General features: G+C 44.9%; 1 protein-coding gene and 1 long non-coding RNA gene across 2 annotated transcripts; one reads left to right on the top strand and one right to left on the bottom strand.

The window, feature by feature from the left end:
* Nucleotides 1–732: 732 nt before the first annotated feature.
* On the bottom strand, nucleotides 733–19476 carry scfd1 (sec1 family domain containing 1). Its single transcript, XM_061063783.1, has 25 exons — nucleotides 19343–19476; nucleotides 18183–18253; nucleotides 17999–18087; nucleotides 17311–17401; nucleotides 16461–16583; nucleotides 16101–16188; nucleotides 15747–15836; nucleotides 15343–15398; nucleotides 15167–15252; nucleotides 14969–15068; nucleotides 12506–12645; nucleotides 11960–12050; nucleotides 11406–11479; nucleotides 11138–11219; nucleotides 10886–10982; nucleotides 10729–10799; nucleotides 6066–6145; nucleotides 5900–5962; nucleotides 4886–4961; nucleotides 3527–3580; nucleotides 2446–2498; nucleotides 2326–2359; nucleotides 1826–1891; nucleotides 1434–1502; nucleotides 733–980 (listed from the first exon to the last, which is right to left on the bottom strand). Exons 1-25 carry the CDS (start codon nucleotides 19371–19373, stop codon nucleotides 957–959), a joined length of 1899 nt encoding a protein of 632 aa, XP_060919766.1. The 5' UTR covers nucleotides 19374–19476; the 3' UTR covers nucleotides 733–956.
* A 249-nt stretch (nucleotides 19477–19725) lies between these two features.
* Nucleotides 19726–21274, top strand: LOC132993010 (uncharacterized). The gene is made up of 2 exons (XR_009676411.1): nucleotides 19726–20255; nucleotides 20806–21274. It is a non-coding gene; the product is annotated as an uncharacterized LOC132993010 (long non-coding RNA).
* Nucleotides 21275–21356: the final 82 nt, after the last annotated feature.

Below are 21356 nucleotides of genomic sequence, written 5' to 3'. Positions count from 1 at the left end.
GATTTTCTTTGTTCCTTTTTCAGAGAACATGAGTTATTAATTTCTGTCAGGACCTAAAGACAATTTCAACTAAAATTATAAAAAGTGGATCTGGAGGAAATTACCAACCCTGCCTTTAACCTAAAACATGATCGATGAGCCGAAGGTCTCTAAGTGTTCAAATCATATTTGTCTGGTCGCTGGTACAAACTGAAGAGCGGTCAGATTTTACAGCATCAGTGAGTTAGCAGGAAGCAGCTTTAAGGGTTAAAGACACGAGAAACTAAAACGATCGTCTGAGGAAAGACATCCTCTGTCTATTGTAATGTTTATGAACTACTGAACTCTTTTATTTCCCAGACTGGTCACTACACACTCACACACAGACACACACACACAGATTAAAATACCTTGATGACATAATCCTCAGGTTGATCTCTCTGTTTTTTGGAGGAACACTCGAGTAGATCTGTAACACACAGTGCCAGGCTGCAGCCTTCAGGTGATGGATGATGTGTGTGTGTGTGTGTGTGTGTGTGTGTGTGTGTCCACATGACCATGGCGAGGAAATAAAGGCTGAAAGGTTGATGTTTAAAGCACTTTCTAAATAGTTCAAAAACAGAGTTTATGTTTTTCTGACCGCTCGTCCTCATGGATTAAAAAGCTGCCATGTTCAGTAAAATGGTCAACAGAGGATGCAACCCGCCGTGGTGCATCGTGACATCGCATCAATAGACGAGTGAAGACGCTGTGAGGTTAGATTCTAGTTTTATTATCATTAGAGCTCAGAGACAGAAAATTATTACAGTGAAGACAGAAAATGTTTGAGTCCATTTACAGAGTTTTATAAAACAACTGGAATAAAGAGAAAAGAGAGAGGGGGAGGGGGGAGGAGAGAGAGAGTGAGAGGGTGAGCAATAGGGAGAGGGAGAGAGGGAGAGAGAGAGAGAGGTTCACAGGTGTCGTTGGCGTCCCCGTCACTTTTGGCCGAGTTGGGAGAGCTGTGGAGGAAAAGTTCAGGAGTTACTAAAATGAATCTGAAACAATGTGAATGCTGAAAATGGGACGGCTGTGGCTCAGTTGGTAGAGTCATCGCCTTTCAACCGAAAGGTTGAGGGTTCGATCCCCAGCTGGGCAACATGTCCGATGTGTCCTTGGGCAAGACACTTAACCCTGAATTGCTCCCGCTGCTTCGGTGGCGGTGTATGAATGGATTAGTGTTGTACTTACTCTCTGATGTACGTCGCTTTGGATAAAAGCGTCTGCTAAGTGAATTGTAACCTGTAACAATGCGCTCTTATTTTGAAATCTAAATGATACAGAGCGGGCTACACAGTGTTCAATCATAATATGAGTTCAGCTCGTTATCATGTGATTGTAAGACAGACAATGATGAGGGAGGGACGGGAATGAAAAGGATAGGAGGAGGAGAGTTCAGGAAGTTTGAGTCTCACCTGTTTGATGAACTGAGTAGCATTGAAGAGTTCACTACAGCCGTAAACGACCTTCTTCCCCTGTTTCATCTGAAAACACGCAAGTTAGAGGTTTAATATGGAGCCTGTGGACTGAAGGAGGAGGAGGACAAGGAGGAGGAGGAAGAGGAGGAGGAAGGAGAGGAGCAGGAGGGGGGAGGAGGAGGAGGAGGAGGAGGTGGAGGAGGAAGAGGAGGAAGGAGAGGAGCAGGAGGAAGAGGGGGGGAGGAAGGAGAGGAGGAGGAGGAAGAGGGGGAGGAGGAGGAAGAAGGAGGAGGAGAAAGAGGAGAAGGAGGAGGAAGGAGAGGAGGAGGAGACGATTCCTCTGATAGTAAAAACATTCTCTGCAGTAATAACAGAAGTCTTATCGTAACCTTAGCGTAGTCCACCAGGTTCTGATACTCGATGTAGTTTCCTCCTCCGACCACGAACACGATGGCCTGAAACACAAACGCCAACACATCAGTCACATGATCACGGTGAACGTTTGCTTCAAATCTTAATTTAACCTAAGGAGAGAATCATCACCCCCTGATTCAACTCAGTCTGACACTTTCAGCAAGAAGTGCAAGAAGATGTTTTTAAGTCCTGTATCCACCAAGTGATCCGGTTCAGTCCGGTTTGATCGGTAAACCCTGATCTTGCCCAGCCGTCCCCTCACTGGTAAGCGGAGGTCAGTTATTTTGGTACCATGTCCAACGTTTGACAGTGGAAACTGATCACTGAACCGGACTGACCCGGACCGCTTGGTGGATTCGGTGCTTTAGAGTCTGACTTCATGAGCAGCAGAGTCTGTGACGTGCATTTCCTGTCTCTCTGTTAGTTCTTGGAAAAACTCATCCATCAAGCATTAGTCCAGAGAAACTGAGCTCACCTCCTGAAACGGGTTCTTGTTCCTGGGAATGGAGCTGAGGAAGAGGAGGAGGATGAGTTAGTCGGGAGATGATCAGACTGAACTCTTAAAATGGATTAGAAATATGTGTGGGAGTGATACCTCTCACTGCCTCGCAGCATCTTTGGATCAAAGTATCGATAGTCGTCTGTTTCCTGGAGGAGAGAAGAAGAGAATCACAACGAGGAGTTGAAACATCACGCTCATCTACCGACACATTTCCAAAAGCTCGAATTGACCAATCATCAAATCTTAAATCATTCAAACCTAAATTATTTAAAAGTCCGTCTTCATATCTGTACATCATCTCAGATCTGTTTCTGTCCAATCAGGTCTGTCTTTATGCTAAGCTACGCTAACAAAAAGCTGGCTCACACACACACAGGGTGATCAGATACAGGGAGAATGTGAATGTTCTCCGTTTCTTTCATCCTCTCCCTGCCCCCCCCCCCCCCCCACCCATCCCCAGACTACCAACAACAGGATCTTTGTTTGTCGTCTGAAACTCCAGACGCTGAGAAAGATGCACACGGTATGTGTGTGTGTGTTGAACAGTTCAGAAGAGTCAACCTGTGTGTGTGTTATATAATCTCTCTCACACACACACACAGAAGTTAATATGGAGTTCATGTGATTTCCCAGAGTGCACTGCAGTGTGTCATAAAAAGCCACTTTAGCTTCATAAACAGGGTGAACAGTTTCTCTCCTCTGACAGTATTCATCCGCTGCCAGAAATAGTCCCTGAATAAAGCTCTTCTCCTCCTGTTTGCTATAGTGAGCCGCTCTTTAAGGACGTTCCTCCTTATTTCAGGGCTCACTCACACTAGGTAACCCATAGGGTGCTCCAGCACGTTTGAAAGTCCAGATGGTTCGACTAGAGTCCTGAGCTCAAGCATGGTGTGCTTTGGCACAGTTCGGTACCTCATGCACAAGCACAATGTTGCACGGGAACGCAACGTGGACATGATGCGGCCTTCCATAAACATGAAGTCCAGGAGTACGTCCTGCAGTGAGGGTGAGCTTCTGGGGACGATGAGCCCAGGAGGAGGGGCCCAGTTTGAATGTTGTGTTTACAAACACTTCTACCGACTCCACCTTTACAGTCAACTAAAAGCTGATCACATCTTTGAAGCGATTGTTCAAAAATAAAAGAGAAATGATGATAATAAAATGACACACTCACAGGATGAGACTTCATCTCCATCAGGTTGTCCAGGATCCGAGTGACCGGAAGGTTCTGGAAGAGAAGAAGCAGCTTTAAAACACAGCAGCAACACAAATCTGAACACTTTTTATTCTCAGTGAATCTTTCCTCTCATGACAGGAGAAGGATGAATTATCCCTCCATCCATGTTGAGCTCCTGTTGTGGAGAAGGTTTACCAAAGAGAAGGCTGAACAAGAGTCGATATGTCGCTCTACCAGTGGAGGTTTCAGAGCCTCTCCGAGTTAATCCTGAGGTGATGTCAGTCCAGACCACGTATAGGATCTTTGCCGAGTGTTCTGAGTCTACCTCAGGGTCTCCTTATTGGACACACTCCTTAGAGGCAGCCATATCTGATGTGTTCCCTCCTATAATGACTCCATCTTTAAACATGGAGGAGCTCCTCTTCTTTAAGCTCCTTCCTGATGTCTGAGCTCCTCCCCATCCTTCTCTCTCTCTGAGTCCCGACACCTTTGGAGGGGATGACCCCACATGCCAGGATTACATCGAGGTGTTAACCTCAAGACATTTCCTTCGAGCTCAGAGCTTCACCACTGGACAGCTAACGTCACGCTGTGCCACAAAGAGATCAATCATGTCAATGTGTGAGCAAAATCGTGATTCACACTTTAGCCCTAAGGTGTAAGAGTTCATAACAGCGACAATTTCATCAGTGAAGGCTCCATCGGAATCTCTGTTTCAGTTTTCTTATTTCTGGATTTGATCCTCAAACTGTGGTGAAGAGATTTTTCCAAAACAGGAGACGTGAGCGTGGAAGAAAAGTGTAAATTTTTGTCCTCGTCTCCTCAGAGAGTTTGTGATATTCTCACTTCAGCTCCTGTATGAAGAAACCTGACTGCAGGATTATTAATTACTCCATGTTGATGCCAGTTTCACCCTGAAGCACCTCTTCATCATCCTCCTGCCTGTCATCATCATCATCATCATCATCATCGTCGCTGCAGTCTGTCACATCAGGAGCACTTAATTTAACCTCCTGGCAGACCAGGCAGGTGGAGCCTGGTTGTTTTTCTGGTGGAGATACAGGTTAAATAAAGCGTGCAGAGGGCAGAGGAATGTGTACAGGCTGGTCGCCAACATGTGTCGTCATGTTGAGGGAGGGCCAGAGTTGGTGTTTGAAGTGATTTTGCAGATAGTTTTCCGATGAAGGAATAACTTCTGGTCATTTTTATGGAGTTGTGTTCAGCTCTTGTCTCCTTGTGGTGACTTGTGGTGTTTAAAGCTGTAACGTCTGGGCCAATCCTCGATGATAACTAGGTGTAACCAGGACAGGTCTGTTGGGTTTAAAGGATGTTTGAAGGAGTTTATGTTTCACTCACATGCTGTTTGATCACCAGGTTCTTCACTCCCTCCATCACAAACTGGGAGCCTGTGTTCATCACTCTGGAAAACAACCTGAAGACAGGAGAGGAGAGGACAGGACAGGACAGGTCAGGACAGGTCAGGACAGGAGAGGAGAGGAGAGGAGAAGAGAAGAGAGGACAGGACAGGTCAGGACAGGAGAGGAGAGAAGGAGAGGACAGTTCAGGACAGGACAGGAGAGGAGAGGAGAGGACAAGACAGGACAGGAGAGGAGAGGAGAGGAGGAGAGCAGAGGAGAGGAGAGGAGAGGAGAGGACAGTTCAGGAGAGGAGAGGAGAGGAGAAGACAGGACAGGAGAGGACAGGACAGGACATATTTTCCAGCTCTTTTAAGCAGTTTTTTATTTTTTTTTAAATATGACATCACACAATTCTCAGATGAAAAGACAAATATCATCAAAACATGAGCCGTGCAGCAGCTCATACCTCTTCCTCACTGTTCTGCTTTATTTGGGTTTCTCAAAGTCCTCACTTCACTCGGGTTATCATGAAACAAGAATTTAAACTCTAGAGAGTGGATGACTACATGCAGCAAAGATCTGAGGACGGTTTCAAACCCAGTGTCGCTGCGATGAGGACTACATCCTAATGTCACAGCAACTTAAAGAGAAGTCCTCCAAAATTGAGTAATTTCTCGTTTAATGCCCAAAAATTGCTGACAAACTTTTGCTCGCTGAATAAATTGCACACGGTACCAAAATGTTGCCGACATATTTGTGCAAATTCAACACTGCTCTCTCTCTCTCTCTGAGTTAAAAATATGACTGAAGATCTGAAGTTTTTTAAAGCTTTGGCACATTCTGATACCGTTCATCATAAAAAAATAACAGATTGTTTCGTTTTGAAACAATTTGTAAAAAGGAGTATCAACACATCGAACGATTTGACAACCCTAGTATTTGAGTTTGGATTTTTAAGTTGTTCTAATTTAAAATCAAACAGTTAGAGGTGAATATAGTGATGCTCACACACCCCATCGGTTTGACTCCACTGTTGCCGTAGTTTGCCGGGGCTGCAGCCATCTTTGCAAACGCCCTGAAAAAAAGAGAGAAAGATCACGACCGGAATTTCTGACAAACAGACTGAATGACCCTCCCTCAGTCAGATTATCTGCAGAAAACTGCAGCAACAGACGTACTTCCATTGCTTGATGTAGTTCAGAGGTGAAAGGTCACAGTTGGCGTCCATCAGAGCCGTCTTATACTGCTCCAAGTCCGACTGAAACACACACAGGAAGCACATAAACATCAGTCCTTCTAGAATTTGTAAATTAGGGATGTCTACATGTTGGTTTTCTAAAAGTGATGATCGTCAGATAAGTGGGTGTAGCTCCTGTCGTCTCCCTTCCTGGAAAATCCAACAACAATCTGAAGTCTACGAGCTCCTGCAAATCCATGAGCTGCCACAAACAGAGAACGAGCTAACAGTGCAGGTCTGATTCTCACAGACTCAGTTAGCTGCTAATCATTGCTAACATGTGACTGGTTGTAAAAAGTGGAGCTCAGACTTGTTGGACGGTCTGTTAGTCCAATAAAGCTCACAGAGAGACAGATTATTAGTCTGATATTTACAGGAACAAATCTCCAAAAGGCTCCAACAGCACAAACACGGCCCAGAGGTCAAAGGTCAGGGACTGAATCAGCTGAGGTGACACCTAGCTGACAGCTAGCAGCTCTCACCTGTCACTCAAAGAGGCCACGCCCCCTAACATGGGGCTCAATGGGGACTGACTCAGTGCAGGAGATAGCCTCTAGTGGACACTAGAGGAACTGCAGTTTTTGGTGCTTCTGCCTTTAAAAATCTTTGAGTGGACTCTCCCTCCTCTCTCAGATTTATTTTTGTCTGTCAGGTAAAACGTTTTGTGGAAACATCACAGATTTTTCTCTGCAGGATGAAAATGTTCCACCTTTATATGTTTCCTACATACAGCCAGTGACGGTGAGGTAAGGCATAATGTCTCCTCTTTAGTGAGCTCCTGAGCTCCAGCTCAGCAGGAGACACTGGAAGATTACACAACTTCTGAGCCCCATGAAAGTGTGTCTGTGAGAAAGAGCGTGGTTGTTTTTGTCAGAGTGAAATCCCACCACATCGGTCAGCTCTCTGGAGACTCTGAAGCAGATTTAGGGGGGAGAAAGGGGTGAGCGAGGGGTTTGTGAGCGGGAGAGAGATCAAAGGTGGGAGAGGAACTGGAGAGAGACAGGAGGCCGGGAGCCGTTCAGAGGGAGAGGAGCGCCTATGGATGACAGGAAGAGAGAGAGAGACAGAGAGAGAGAGAGACAGTGGGTGGTGATGGAGGGTGATCCATCATTCAGGTGGATGAAATGAGGATAAAAGCAGAAGAGAAACTATCACATCATCCATCAGCTGAGGACGAGTTGTAAATGGGAACAGATGCTGAGAATCACAGAGCTGACTGTGAACGCCTCACAGCGTCAACCACGACAACCATTTCAGCAGAAAACGGTAACCTCCTGTTGTGCTTCGGCTGTTCGTTTACACGACAATGCCGCAAAACAGCTCTGTCTCTGTTGTCGTTTAAACTGGCAGCAGTTAATCAGTAAAGGGAAACTTTTCACACATGCTCACTAAGCTCGTAAGCATTACATGTATGTTCACACCTCACCGCCCTGTGGAAGGACGAGTATGTGTGCATGCGCGCGTGTTATTTTATTACAAAGTCAAACCGCCAACTACTGGCCCAACGTGTATACTTCAGCGTTTGTAGTCCTTTATGTGGGTTGGTGTGAACGGCGGATGTTATAAAATGTTGTTGTCTGAATTAGGAACTCTTTGGACCTCTCTGTCCTGAGACGCCTGACAACAGAAACCTCACTAAGTGTTTCCATTGGAGGAGTTCAGAAGCTGTATCGATGAAGAGATCTGTGTCCGTCTCTCTGATCTTGGCCCTCGCTCTGTTTCGCTGATGTTTAACGACTGAGTAATAGAGACAGATGTTATAATTAGTTTAGCAGGTGTTAAAGCCGCCTCTCCGCCTGCAGCAGCAGCTGGAGGCCTGGACTCAGACACCGAGCGAGCCACTATGCTAGCCAATATGTCGGCACAGCAGAAAGTTCTCCAGACTTTTCTGGTGTTAACTTCTCAAACATTATTTGTAGTTTGTGGAGTTTATAAACCGGCTGACCTGTTGTTATAGTTTACTAATGAACGGAAAGACCGAGAACCTTTCGAACATGAACTCAACTGTCTCTGTCGCTTCATGAATGATGAGTCGGTCGTCTGCCAAACTAAACCTCCTCCAGCTGTGTTCCTGCTACAGCCGCTCTAACCAGCTCTCTGTGCTCGCTTGGCGCCTTGATTCGGCCATCTTTGTTCTACCATTGGCTCACGGTGAAATTATGGACATTCAGAGCCAAGAAGATGCTTATCGTGAAGCCCGACAAAGCTAAGCTATTGATCGGTAGAATGCGGCTTCTGCAGACCTGGAGGCACAGCTCATTTAAAACAATCTGTAGAAGAAGTTTTTATCAGGCGCCAATCCACAGTTGGTGAATTAAGCGTCCCCGGAGCTGTTCTGGTTTGAGCGGTGGGGAGGACGCTTGGCTGGGATGATGGAAGGAAATAGGAAAGTCATGAGAGATGCAAAAAAGAACTTTTGTTTGGCTGAATTTGTTCAAAAGCAGACATTTTAAATGAAGGTCCTGTACAAGCTTAAACACAGTCACTGCATCCCGTTGTGGAGAAAACAACACGATGTGATGTTCTCCAGGACGATCTGGAGGTCTTTGAGTTTCAGCGCCCGTTGTCTTCACCACAGAGGAGAATAAGGAGCATTGTCTCGTCTTTAATGTCTCTGTCCCCACAGGTCGTCATGTCTCCACACAGATCCAGTTTCAGTCCTGAAGTAAACACTCAACCACAGCAGGATCACACAGAGTTCCCCCTTCAGTCACAGTTTTTCTTCTTCAGGGGTTTTCAGGTTTGTTTGAAAGGAAGTGAACCTCAGCGGGACAACAAACCGAACCACGACAACCCTCAGGTCACCGAATCATCTGTTAATACAGACCAGCACCCACATTCAAAGATACATCATTCACCTCCTCCTAACGCCAAACCTCACTTTAACTCTACTAGCTCCAGAGACTTAAAAAAAAAGAGTAATCTGTTTTAATGCAAGAAACAAATCAAGCCATCCACTGAAAATGTATTTTTGATATTTTATTGTTTGATCCTTTTTCAAGCAGAAATGTCAAACAGCTTCTAACTCGACCATGAGTCCCTTTTCTATTTTTCGGTCCGTCTATCTTGTAAACTCAAAGGAAGAATGTGTGACATGTTGTACATAAATAAATCAGAGATCCAGTCTATCCTGTGTAAATGTGTCTCTGAGTCATGACTGTCTACAATGAGTCAGAAGCTCGAGTCCCGCTGGCTGTGTTGTTGTCAGAGCCGTGTTTACATGGATGGCCGGCTCCTCCCCTTGAGTATAAAAACTGTTTTAGTGAAGGACTAGAGAGAAGAAGAAGAACATACTCACTGATTATTTGGATGTTAGTAAGAGTTTTTAGATCACGCTCATTCTGTGTCAGTTTACATGCAATGTGAAGCTACGAGCTAACTAAAGAACGCTAACATTAGCATGCTAACAGAACAAAGCAGGACACAGGAGATTGCAGCTCGAGACAAGGACGATTTTGCCTGCCGCTTGAGCTTAATGGTGTTTGATTATGATGCATTCTAATTCATAACTCCTTTGTGTGAACGTGAGTGTAGAGAGGTTGGAGGTGTGTCTCTGGAGGAGAGCGGAGGCTTCAGTATGGAGGAGGCGTGGCCAAACAGCAGTTTGTTTTGGTTTCATGCTGGTGCTCAAAGGGCGACATCTACTGGATCAAAAAGTCACACATTCTTCCTTTAAGCACGCTTCATGATCACGTAAAGCCATGCATGTGTACAAGAGGTAACCGTGCTCAGGCCAGTAAGTGAATGGGGAGGGGGGGGTCAGTCAGGCTATCAGTACGGAGCAACCCAGCCTAGTGTGAGTGCGCCCTAAGTCCATGCACCAGATATAACCAGCTCTGCTTCCTTCCTTTGGCTCCTATGATGTAGAGACTTGCTGTTACTGGAGTGACCGGCTCTGTGTGCATGGCGTGTTGTTTGTGTTCTTGCTGCGTGCTCGGTTGAGCGGTGAAGATCTCTCCATAACCGAGGTAAATCAAATTTCACGGAACAATTGAGACATGAGAGCCAAGTGGTGACGGTGACGGTTTACGGTAGAGCCAGTACAGAGGTGGTTGTGTGACTCATAATGAAAGATGATGACAGATCCAATAACACAGATCTGAAGCAGCTGTCCTCGTCCATCAGAGCGGCGGTTTGGAAACAAGGTCAGGTTTCTGAGTGTTTGGAGATGCAGAGTGAAGTGAAAACATGTTCTTTAATGGGGAAACTATTTGGGTATGAGAAGAGGATCTGTGTGTTCTGAAAGAGCCTTCACTTATGGATGTTATTAGTTACACTTACTGAGCCTGCTGTGAAAGGAATCATTGTTTGGGCTGCACAATAGAAACACTAACGCGATTCTTTTCAGTACGACACACACGGGAACGCTGTCCTCTTCAGTTCAAAGCTTCAACCCGTCCAGAGATTTGTTTCAAAAGATCGTGGTCAGGCGTGACGCCAGCAAGCTTTGAGGGAACTGTTGAAGCGTACATGATGTCATAGAAGTGAAGGTTTAAGTGATGGATGCACAGCCTCCAATGTTTTCAGAGTTAGGTTCTTTAAAGACACGGTGTGTGTGTGTGTGTGTGTGTGTGTGTGTGTGTGTGTGTGTGTGTGTGTGTTACCTCTGAAGGAACCTGCTGAGCTGCGATATAGTAGATGAGGAAAAGTCTCATTTTGTCTTCAGGGGACCCGGCTGATAAACACAAACATGAAGACATGTTAGTTTGACTGACCTGTAAGAGTGTGTGTGTGTGTGTGTGTGTGTGTGTGTGTGTGTACCGTCTGGGTCACTGATGATGTCCAGTATAGATTTGTCTAAGGTCGACTTGCTCATCAGTTTCTCTTCAAACTCAAAGTAAACGTCCAGTTTACGACTCTGAGGACACAAACAACAAACAACAACAAAGATGTCAACATTTAGAAACGTTTAGATCCCACGGATGTACAAGTCTGTTAGTGTGTGTGTGTGTGTGTGTGTGTGTGTGTGTGTGTGTCTGTTAGTGTGTCAGTGCGTGTGTGTGTGTGTTGTACCTTGATGTGGTCGAGGACGGCTGTGGCCACGTTGGTGTGCAGGTCGATCAGTCGTTTCTTCTCCAGCAGCTCGGGCAGAGAGCTGCAGCACACAGAGGAACACAAAACAAGTCAACAGAGGAAACCCCTCGCCCTCCTCTTCATGAAGTGAAGACAACAATCACATCTTTACATCTGCTTTAAATAACGACACATTCATAATCTAACAGGATGCTATAATACTAAGTATAAAGATTGATGTTTGCGCTTTAGAGACGGTGTTTGGTACCTGACAGCAGAGGTGAGTTTGGCCGTGTTGTCTGACAGCATGCTGATGGCTCCTTCGTCCTCTCCCTCTAAACCCTGCAGACACACAAACACCAAACAATCATGAACTCTTACCGTCCTGACGAGGTTCACTGAAAGACAATACAATCCCCCCCGCCCCCGCCCTGACCCCTCCCTCACTTTTCTGACCGAGTGCAGCCGCTTCATTTAGACCTGCAGCCCCAAAGATGCAAAAAAAGGATTTTCTCCGGTTTGTAAAGTCTGTTGGTTCCCCTTGAATTTTACTCTTGCAACGAAATGCCGTCATTATGCGTTCAAGAGTGGGCGGGGCCATCTCTCTCCCTCCAGGTGGTGGCAGGGCTAACCCAGAACTTCTACCAGATATGTGAGCATAACGCGTCCGCTCCGGTAGCGTCCATTCACAGATTGAGACACAAATATAACGCAGTTGTAGAATCAACATGATCGTCTCGAGGCATGAAGACGGTTGATTGATTGATTGTCTAACCTGCACAGACATGTTGGCAATGTTTCGTTACCGTGTGTTTGTCTCACCATGATGCTCTTCAGGCGTTTGACCTCGTCCTCCTGCGCTCGGTAAGTGTCCAACTCCTCCTGGACCGACTCTGCCACCTCTGGGAACGGACTGAAACACACATACACACACACACATCATTTATTTACCTTTTGAAAAATAAACGTTGATGCTTCTTCTTTATCCGCTCTGCTGACGGAGCCTAACCAGCGTCCCTGTTCTTTAGCTTCTAACCAATCCACCAGATTCTGATTTCTAAATAACAAATGAAGTCACAGCTTTGTAAACTGATTTTGTCGACCACAGCAGGATCACACAGTTATGAATTAGAACGCTCCATAGCAAACTGTCTTAGAACCAGTTTGCTGCAAAAAGAGCCGCAAAAGGACCACGTAGTTACATCTCTTATTTCCCGGCAACACTTGTGCGCCGTCTTCAAGCACAACAACAACAACAGACGACTACAGCGTCTCGTTTCAAGTATCACTCCCGGCTTTGAAAAACTACCTAAGCATTCAAACATTCTAAACATTCAAAGCCGAGGGTAAAGTCTCTGATTCTCTGACCTGCCCTTGTGTTTCTGCCAGAACTTGTCGGCAGCGGTCAGGTCGTACATCTTCCTGTTCTTCTTCTTCGGTCTGGCGCCGGCAGGAGATGGCTCCGCCCCCATGCCCTCCTCCATCACCACCCTGTTCAGCTGGAAGTCCTAAAGAAGAAACACACAAACACACACATATAAGATTTCTCATGTGGTCTTTGTTGTTTTGAGTTCTCAGCAGCAGCTTCACTGGTTGTTTTGCTTTTTTACAGTCTCTCTCGCCGTCAGTACCCATGAGTAACTCTTCATTAAGTCACGGCTGGCTTCATTTCCTCTCTTTTAAATTGTTTTTCTTGTGTCATATAATCTAATTCAACCATTTGAGTCTTTTGAAATTGACTGAATCGAGCGTGAAACCACTGAGACAACCCAAAGACATCGTCTACCTTCAGTTTGTGCTTCTCAATTTTCCATCAGTGACAACATGAATCCTGACGGGAGCTGACAGGAAGCAGATCTCATTTACAAAAGCCACCGTCATATCATAACAGTGCCGTTGCCATGGGAACAGAGGGGGGATGAGGGGTGAGATTTAGTGCTGGGATCTGGTCTCCTGCAGGCTCTGTTCAGACTTTTTGACATATTTGTAGGAAAAGAGGAGAAAGCCGGAGAATGTGCAGCCAGCGAGCGGCGGCGCTGCCATCTGGACCCACGCTACCAAAAACAAAAGTACATCAAGGGTCTGGATTCTGGATCAAGGATTGTGGATTTGGGAGAAGCTGCAGGGCATTTTTTCAAAAGACGTATATCTAAAGAAAGTCTAAAAATGGAGACAGAGTATATCAGCTGTTTCCAAAACAAATGGGACACATTTAAAATGTCTTCTTATGGACTCGTACCCCAGTACATCACAGTTCTCGCACCCAGTTCGCACACAGTTCTCGCACCCCCATGTGCAGAGGCTGCAGTCTTGTTTGGATCCAATGTGTGGCTTTCTTGCAGCATGCACATACGCAAGTGTGTGGTCTGCATAAGTCTTACAACACAGAGAAAAATGCTCCGTTTCAAATGTGCTCTCCTCGTGATGTCACAGTGGGATTCTGGTAAAAAAAAAAAAAAAAAAGACCCCCACTCCCCTGGTATCTCCACCCATGGACTCCACCCCCAGCCTAGAGCAAAACTTTTGAGTAGGTCCGCCATTTTTATTCTCTCTAGCAAAGGAGTGATGATCTACCGGGAAAACTCAGGGGGGCTCATTGCATTTAAAGAGACACACACACCAAAACGGAGCGTTCTGAGAGAGCTGGTTTATACAGGGTCACAAACCTCCTCTGGTGCTTGATTCATGTTATATTTTGACCAAAGCACAGCACAGATGTTTCATTTAGACCACAGGGGACTGTTTGAAAAGGTGGAGAAGGGGGATAATATGTCCTCTTTAATAATAAAATCTGAGCTGAAACATTTGAACACAAGTCCAAAAATAATAATTGATAGGGACCGAAATGATGAAGGCCGACAGCTCTCGTGTTGAAGGGCCTTGAGATTACAAAGTGAGGTTTTCAGATAAACTCAGACTCCCTGAACTCCACAGACACACTTCCCTTCTCTTTGTATCTGAGAGAAAACATTCAGAATCTCATGAAGCTGTTTGACACGTTGAACAATCAGCTGTCAGGGATTAATACTCAGGATGAACACAAAGCTATTATGCTGTCGGGTTAAAGTTGTCTCTGTAGCTGATATCTGTGCTCATACAAAGATCATCTGGAAAGAGGGAAGCTTCACTCTGTTAGACTAACGCAGAACCAGAGAGGACCTGTCAGCATCGTAGTTCTGATGGAAGACACTCTGCGTTCGGTTGAAGCAGCTCGTGAAAAGTCAGAAGGGCTACAATTTTTATTTGTTCAGGAAGATTTAAATGTGTTTTCCATCATGAGTCAGGCTGCAGAGTTATCTGAACACAACGGCAGATTTGTTCCCTGCTGAAGGAAAGTTAGTGTGTGTGTTACGTAACACATCGGTGTAACTCCACATTCCTGTGCTGTCAGTATTAACCTCAGCAGCTGACAGCTCTCTGGCTCTGCATGAAATAATGTGTGTGTATGTGCCTTTGGGGAAACCTGACACACACGCACGCACGCACGCACGCACGCACGCACGCACGCACGCACGCACACACGCACACGCACACGCACACGCACACGCACACGCACACGCACACGCGCACACACACGCACACACGCTCTGAGCTCGTCATCGTTTGCTACTCTATGTACATTATTTACAGGTGTGAGATGATCTTAAAGCCTTCAGTAGAGCGCAGTAATAATAATAATAATTAAATATCTTATCTTCATGTTTGTCATGGATCAAATTTAGCAGGAAAATTTTAAAAGATCAAACCGGACGCTGCCTCTGTTGGAGCTCATATTCGGATATATAGCATTCATCTTTATATTAAAGAGTTAAAGAGTTTGTGACGGCTCACCAGCACATCGTGGATCAGCGCCTGATAGGTCCAGGTGTGGTGAAGGGGTGTGGCCAGGTCCACGTTACGATCAGCCAGAACAAACAGAGGCCTCTGAAAACTGAAGAGAAAACAAACAGAGCCCACATTAAAGCTGCTGCACATACAGCACAGCATTGTGGGAAGTGTAGTTTACGTCACATTCAGCGTGTGGTTTACCTGAACTGTCCGGCAGCCATGTTGTCTCCAGTGAAGAGGCTGTTTCTGGCGTCCCGCAGGTTCTCTCGGAGCTTCTTATCAAGTTTCTTAACACACAAACAGAAACATCAAATCAGATGTTAAAAACTCACCTACTGAGGAGAAAAATAAAGTCATTCATGAGAGTGTGAACTCACCACGGCGACCATCTCTGCTGCGTTTCCACGGGGACAGCGAATGATCGGCACCGCACCTGAGCAACAGAAACAGCAACAAAACACACTTCAATAAAGTCTCAGGGAAAAGAAGCCGTGGGAATATGTGAGGAGACGACATTAAGCTGAAGGACGCTGTCTGTTGGCGACTATGACAACATCCCTCTGATCCTGATTCTCACTCTGACTGATCATTTCAAAGATCTAAACGGAGGTTTCCATCTAGTGGACAGAAACAGAACTACACTGAGGGACCACCTTTAACTCATCCAGCCTATCAGAGGATCCTGACCTGAAGCAGCGTCCTCGTTCTTCAATCTGTTGATTAACTGACCAAATATTCACACACACATGTTCAGGTCAGTCAACTCGACACACAGACTCACCGAGCGTGACAAAGAAACAGAAGAGCGAGTCGACGATGGTGTCCATGATGGCCTCCATGTCTGTGTCCTGGATGTCTGCTCTGTTGATGGCTGCACAGAGACACACTGCATTTGTATTCAGATTATTTGAAGCTGTCTAAAGCTGTTTGAACATGTGCATCCCATAAAAATATCCAGATAATCCCCCGACCTTCCAGTTGAGAGACAACCGACTCTACCACTGAGCCACAGCCGCCCCTGTCTGTGTGTGTGTGTGTGTGTGTGTGTGTGTGTGTGTGTGTGTGTGTGTGTGTGTGTGTGTGTGTGTGTGTGTGTGTGTGTGTGTGTGTGTGTGTGTGTGTGTGTGTGTGTTACCGTGGTACGAGATGAGCTCCTTGTTCTGATGGCAGAGCACGAACATGTCGTCCTCCAGAGTGATGAAGTTGAGGTACTGATCATAAACCTGAAACACACAAACACACGGAGCGTGGGGTCAACAACAGCAATACACACACTCATCAGGATGTTAAGTACCAGCTTCTGGACCAGAAGACAAACAGCAAAATATTTAATTAACAAACTCTATCACAAAACACTTTAATTAATTATGAAAAGACTCAGATAGAAGTCAAAACTTCCCGCTTGGAGCTCCGCTGCTCCCCCATAATATTCACTTTATATACAGAATCATTTGATGCATTAAGTGAGGCTGAATCAAAGAGTAACCATGGTAACCTTGGTGACTTGGGTGACGGCGTTAGCAGCCAGGGCGGCGCTGGCGATGTCCTCCAGTTTACTCCGACTGATTGCAGAGATGAAGTTCAGAAAGTATGACTCGTACAGCTGGTTCCTCAGGTCCTACACACACACACACACACACACACACACACACACACACACACACACACACACACACACACACACACACACACACACACACACACACACACACACACACACACACACACACACACACACACACACACACACACACACACACACACACACACACACACACACACACACACACACACACACACACACACACACACACACACACACACACACACACACACACACACACACACACACACACACACACACACACACACACACACACACACACACACACACACACGTTTTCATTACAGGTCACAACAGAAGCACATTTAAACTGTTTACTCTCAGAGTGTCTGTGTGTCTGTGTGTGTGTGTATCTGTTTATGTGTGTGTGTGTGTGTGTGTGTGTGTGTGTGTCTGTTTATGTGTGTGTGTGTGTGTCTGTGTGTGTATCTGTTTATGTGTGTGCGTGTGTGTGTGTGTATCTGTTTATGTGTGTGTGTGCGTGTGTATCTGTTTATGTGTGTGTGTTTGTGTGTGTGTATCTGTTTATGTGTGTGTGTTTGTGTGTGTGTATCTGTTTATGCGTGTGTGTGCGCGTGTCTGTGTGTGTATCTGTGTTTGTGTATGTGTGTGTGTGTGTGTATCTGTGTGTGTGTATGTGTGTTTGTGTGTGTATCTGTGTGTGTATCTGTGTGTGTGTGTGTATCTGTTTATGTGTGTGTGTGTCTGTGTTTGTGTGTACCTGACATATCCTGTCGATGTTCTCCTCTGTGGGCATGACGAAGTAGATGGCAGGAACGTCGGGGATAGGATCTCTGTCTGAGTGAAGCAGACTGACACACACACACACACTCTCTAAACTCTGAGGAAACACTATTATCAAAAAGAAAGGAATTTCTGGAGAGCAACTCGGAGCTCTCGCACGGTCATTTTCTTTCATTTGCAAAATAAATGTAATTTGTAGCTGCTAGTGATGTGAAGTGGTTTAAACAAATTGTTTAATTTCTCTCCTCGCTCTACATGCATTGTGTGCACTTTGAAGTGCTTGCATGAAGCGTTTGTGCGCTGAGAAGAAAAGCGCTGCACCTCCGTGCTGTCTCCATGACAACAGTCTGTTGACAAGGGCAGCTGTATGAGCGACACTGCTCCGTTACTTTTTACTGCATGTTTTTATATTTCAGATCGTTTAATTCCCGATCAAACACGGAGCGAGGAGGATGTGTACAGGAAAAAACGCTAGGTGGACACGGGGCCTTAATGTCGCTTTATAATTCATCGTTGTTGTTTTGTAGCTGCACACATAGGTGATAAAAACAGGAAACCACAGGCTGGATCATCTTCTGGTCCTGTAACGTTTAATACTTTATGTGGATCAGGAACATTTTGACTTTTACACCTCGTGGTTTGAATCATGTGTGTGAGTCTCTTACAGGTGCAGGGTGATGCCCATGTCTCTCAGCTCTTTGACGGACAGCAGCGGGGAGATGATGTCCTGGCCGAACCTGTCGTATATCAACACCTGAGGACACACACAAAATACAGACACACACAGATCAGTTAGGAGATCAAATAAGTGTGTGTGTGTGTGTGTGTCTGTGTGTGTGCTTGTTTTACCTTCCATACTGGCTCCGCTGTTGTGTTCTTCAGAGGAGGAGCGTTGAAGTTCAGCATGCGCTTCAGAGCGACTGCAGGAGAAAACACACAAACTGTTCACACACAGCAACATGTACTTTTTTTATTTAATTACAAAATAAAAGCATATAATGACCTTTAATTAAATAATTCAGAACTTTATATCAAAAGGGCCAAGCAGATTAAAAAGGAATGGTTTATTCTAAGTTAAGTCCCGCCTCTGACAAGGCAAAACGGCCAATTGTAAGCCTTTTTCAGAGTGCAATTCCGCTACAGAGTCACAACGGCTGGGAATTGACATTACGTTATGGCGTTGGGGAAGCGTAAGAGAGCACGGCAGAGCAAGAGCTTCACATACACACACAGTCAGACATGCACACACATCACTGTGCTCCCCACTGGCTCCGCCTCTCCTCTGTTACTACCTCTGAAGACGGGAGGGGGGGGGGGATCACTGCGTCCCCTCACTACGCCTCTATGACATTCAGATTTAAGGCGAAACGTCACAGGGGCGTATATATGTCGCCTTGAAGCGGCGGTCTGAAAAGGGCTATACACTAGGATTTTTTTGGTTGGCACCTGGAATGAGGTGGGAAAGCCACCGCTGACCACGCCCCTGACCACGCCTCTGCCTCATCATATCGTGAACCCTGTATCGTGATGGGTATCGTATTGAGTTGATCATTACATCCCTATCATTTAATCTCAGTCTCAATATACGACATACTGGAGGTATAAAACACCAATATTTCTTAAAATACTAAACTTTGATTATGATTATAAATGATTTCTGGTTGCAGCAGGTAAGCTTCATGTAGCTAACACTGCTAGCAGCAGCGTTAGCTCACAAGCTAAGCGGTTCAGTCTTTAGTTAACTGGTTATTAATCAGTCAGGATCATTAGTTATAAAGTGAAAGAGGAGTATGAAGAGTTTCTGTGACTACAAGTGAAACTGAACCGTCTGTTAATCAGCTGAACTAGTTAGAGATGAAGATCGGTTAGTTAGCTGGTTAAAGATGTGACAGCTCTGAATAAATCTCCTCCGTGAAAGTCAGGAAGGTTTAACATCTAAACATCCCGTAAACTCTGCCGTCTGCCGCCACAATTAACCGTTAAAGAAGAAAACAATCAGTTTGACTAACCCGCCTGCTTCTCCCGGACGGACGCCGCCATGTTTGATGTTGTTGGTGGTGACGGAGCGTCCGATGACGTGGCAGCAGCTCGACGTCAGCCGACCGGTCAAAGAGGAGGAAAAAGAGTGAAGACGTGTCACTCTGACGCTTTTCCGATAAATCAAACACGCCCCTTTTTATTTTAAATTGCATGTCGCCACGACATTTACCAAATTATACAAGTATTCCAAATATTTTACACAAATATAAAAACACAAATTGTGCAAAACAACATAATTTTGATAATTAAAATCTAAAAATTGCTTTGGTGTTCTACAGTCAGATATACTAACAATTAAGGACCTCTCACTCTGCTGCTGTTTCTAGAAACCAACAGGGGCAGAGCAGAATATTTTTTCACTCAGAGTGAAGGCGATCTAAAACCCTGCAAATAAAATAAAACTATGCAGTCAGAAGCTGAAGCCGTCACGTAATGTTAAGGAGCAAAAGGTTAAATATTTCCCTCAAATGTCGGGGGTAGGGAAAATTAATTCAAAGAAACGTATTATGGCCTTCATTTAACCGACCAATAAATCATCATGGTGTGTCTGAGTGGCAGTCAGTGACAGATATGTTTTTCAGTCATTCAAAGTAGAAGAAATCTGGACCACAAACTGGTTTGTTTCTGCTTTTATAATCCACAAAAAAATAAGGAGGAAACGTCACTCACAGCACAAAACATGCAGCAAACACCAAACGGATAAATAATAACAAAGGTACATGGACATAAAAGTTTGAAAGACATCCAATACATCAGAACAAGGACACCATGTGAAACAGAGTAACTGAAGAAGAATAAAGGATAGAGAGATATGACTGATAAAACAGATAAAATAATGTAATTATTGGTTATTAAAGAAAAAGGTTATATTATAGGTGATCTGTTGTTTGTTTGTTTTTTTAGGAAGATTTCTCAAAGCGATCAAACTCACTGGAAGCCATTCATTAACTTTTTTAGACTAAGGTGAAGAATGGATACAACATACAACAATGCAGCAGCCAGTATGTCCTCCTTCTAACTTTAGATTCTGCTCCTGAATGCTCTGGATTTGTTTGGACCAGAGAAGGTAGGCGGTTTTAAGGCACCCCCACACGGCCGTTTTGGACGCCCCTCGGTTTGCCAGATATGAGAGCAGTTATCAGGTCAAACCAACAGGTGTTGCAGCGATGGAAGCGGGCAAGAGAAGTGGTTCAGATAGAAGTGATTGTACCCGACCTAAAAAGCCTCTGCATGTTTATAATAAGCTCCACGAGCAGAAACGTGCTCAAACTAGGATCAATATTGGAGATGCTTTTGAAAAATGGAGAGAGGTTAGAACACAGAAAGGTTTACAGACCGATGCAGAGCTGGATAAACACTGAAGCTTCAGTGTCCACCACATGGCAACCTGAGTGAGCATCGACTCTAGAGAGGAGGGGGCGGGGGGAGACAGCTCTCTACAATGTGATGAATTTAGACTGCAGTACCCATTTTAAACCCTTGGTGTAAGAGTTACATATTGCTGCTTTAATGAAACATGTTATTCTTCAATTAATCAGGCAATCCAATCGCTTCTATAACACAAATGTTTTTCTGACTTTTTTCTGTAAAAATAAAATCAATAAAACAGGAAATAAGAAGGAGGGACGAGATGAGAAACTGCAGCATCAGCAAAAGCCGTCAAACTATGTACAATAAAAAACACATGATATCAGCACCATCGTAAAGAGGACGTGGTGAACGAAAGGTTTCAAAGTTTTGAGAAAAATAGAAAGGTAAGACTTTAAATGTCGCCTGAAGCGGCGTTCTTAAGGTGTTTCAGGTCGTGCTTTGGCCATCTTTACAAACAGACGGGATAAAGTCAGCAGAGAAAATGTTGAAAATTTCATATTTGTTCAGACTTAAACATACCAATAAAGTAACGCACAGTTTACAACAAAAGAAGCTTCTCATATTTACGTCTGTGTGAAAACAAAAAACATGTCTTTAAAGATCACTAAAGGG

Source organism: Labrus mixtus, chromosome 18, assembly GCF_963584025.1.
Source record: "Labrus mixtus chromosome 18, fLabMix1.1, whole genome shotgun sequence".
Lineage (NCBI taxonomy): Eukaryota > Metazoa > Chordata > Actinopteri > Labriformes > Labridae > Labrus > Labrus mixtus.
Note: the sequence above shows the minus strand (reverse complement) of the source record. Positions and strands in the feature narration are given on the sequence as shown.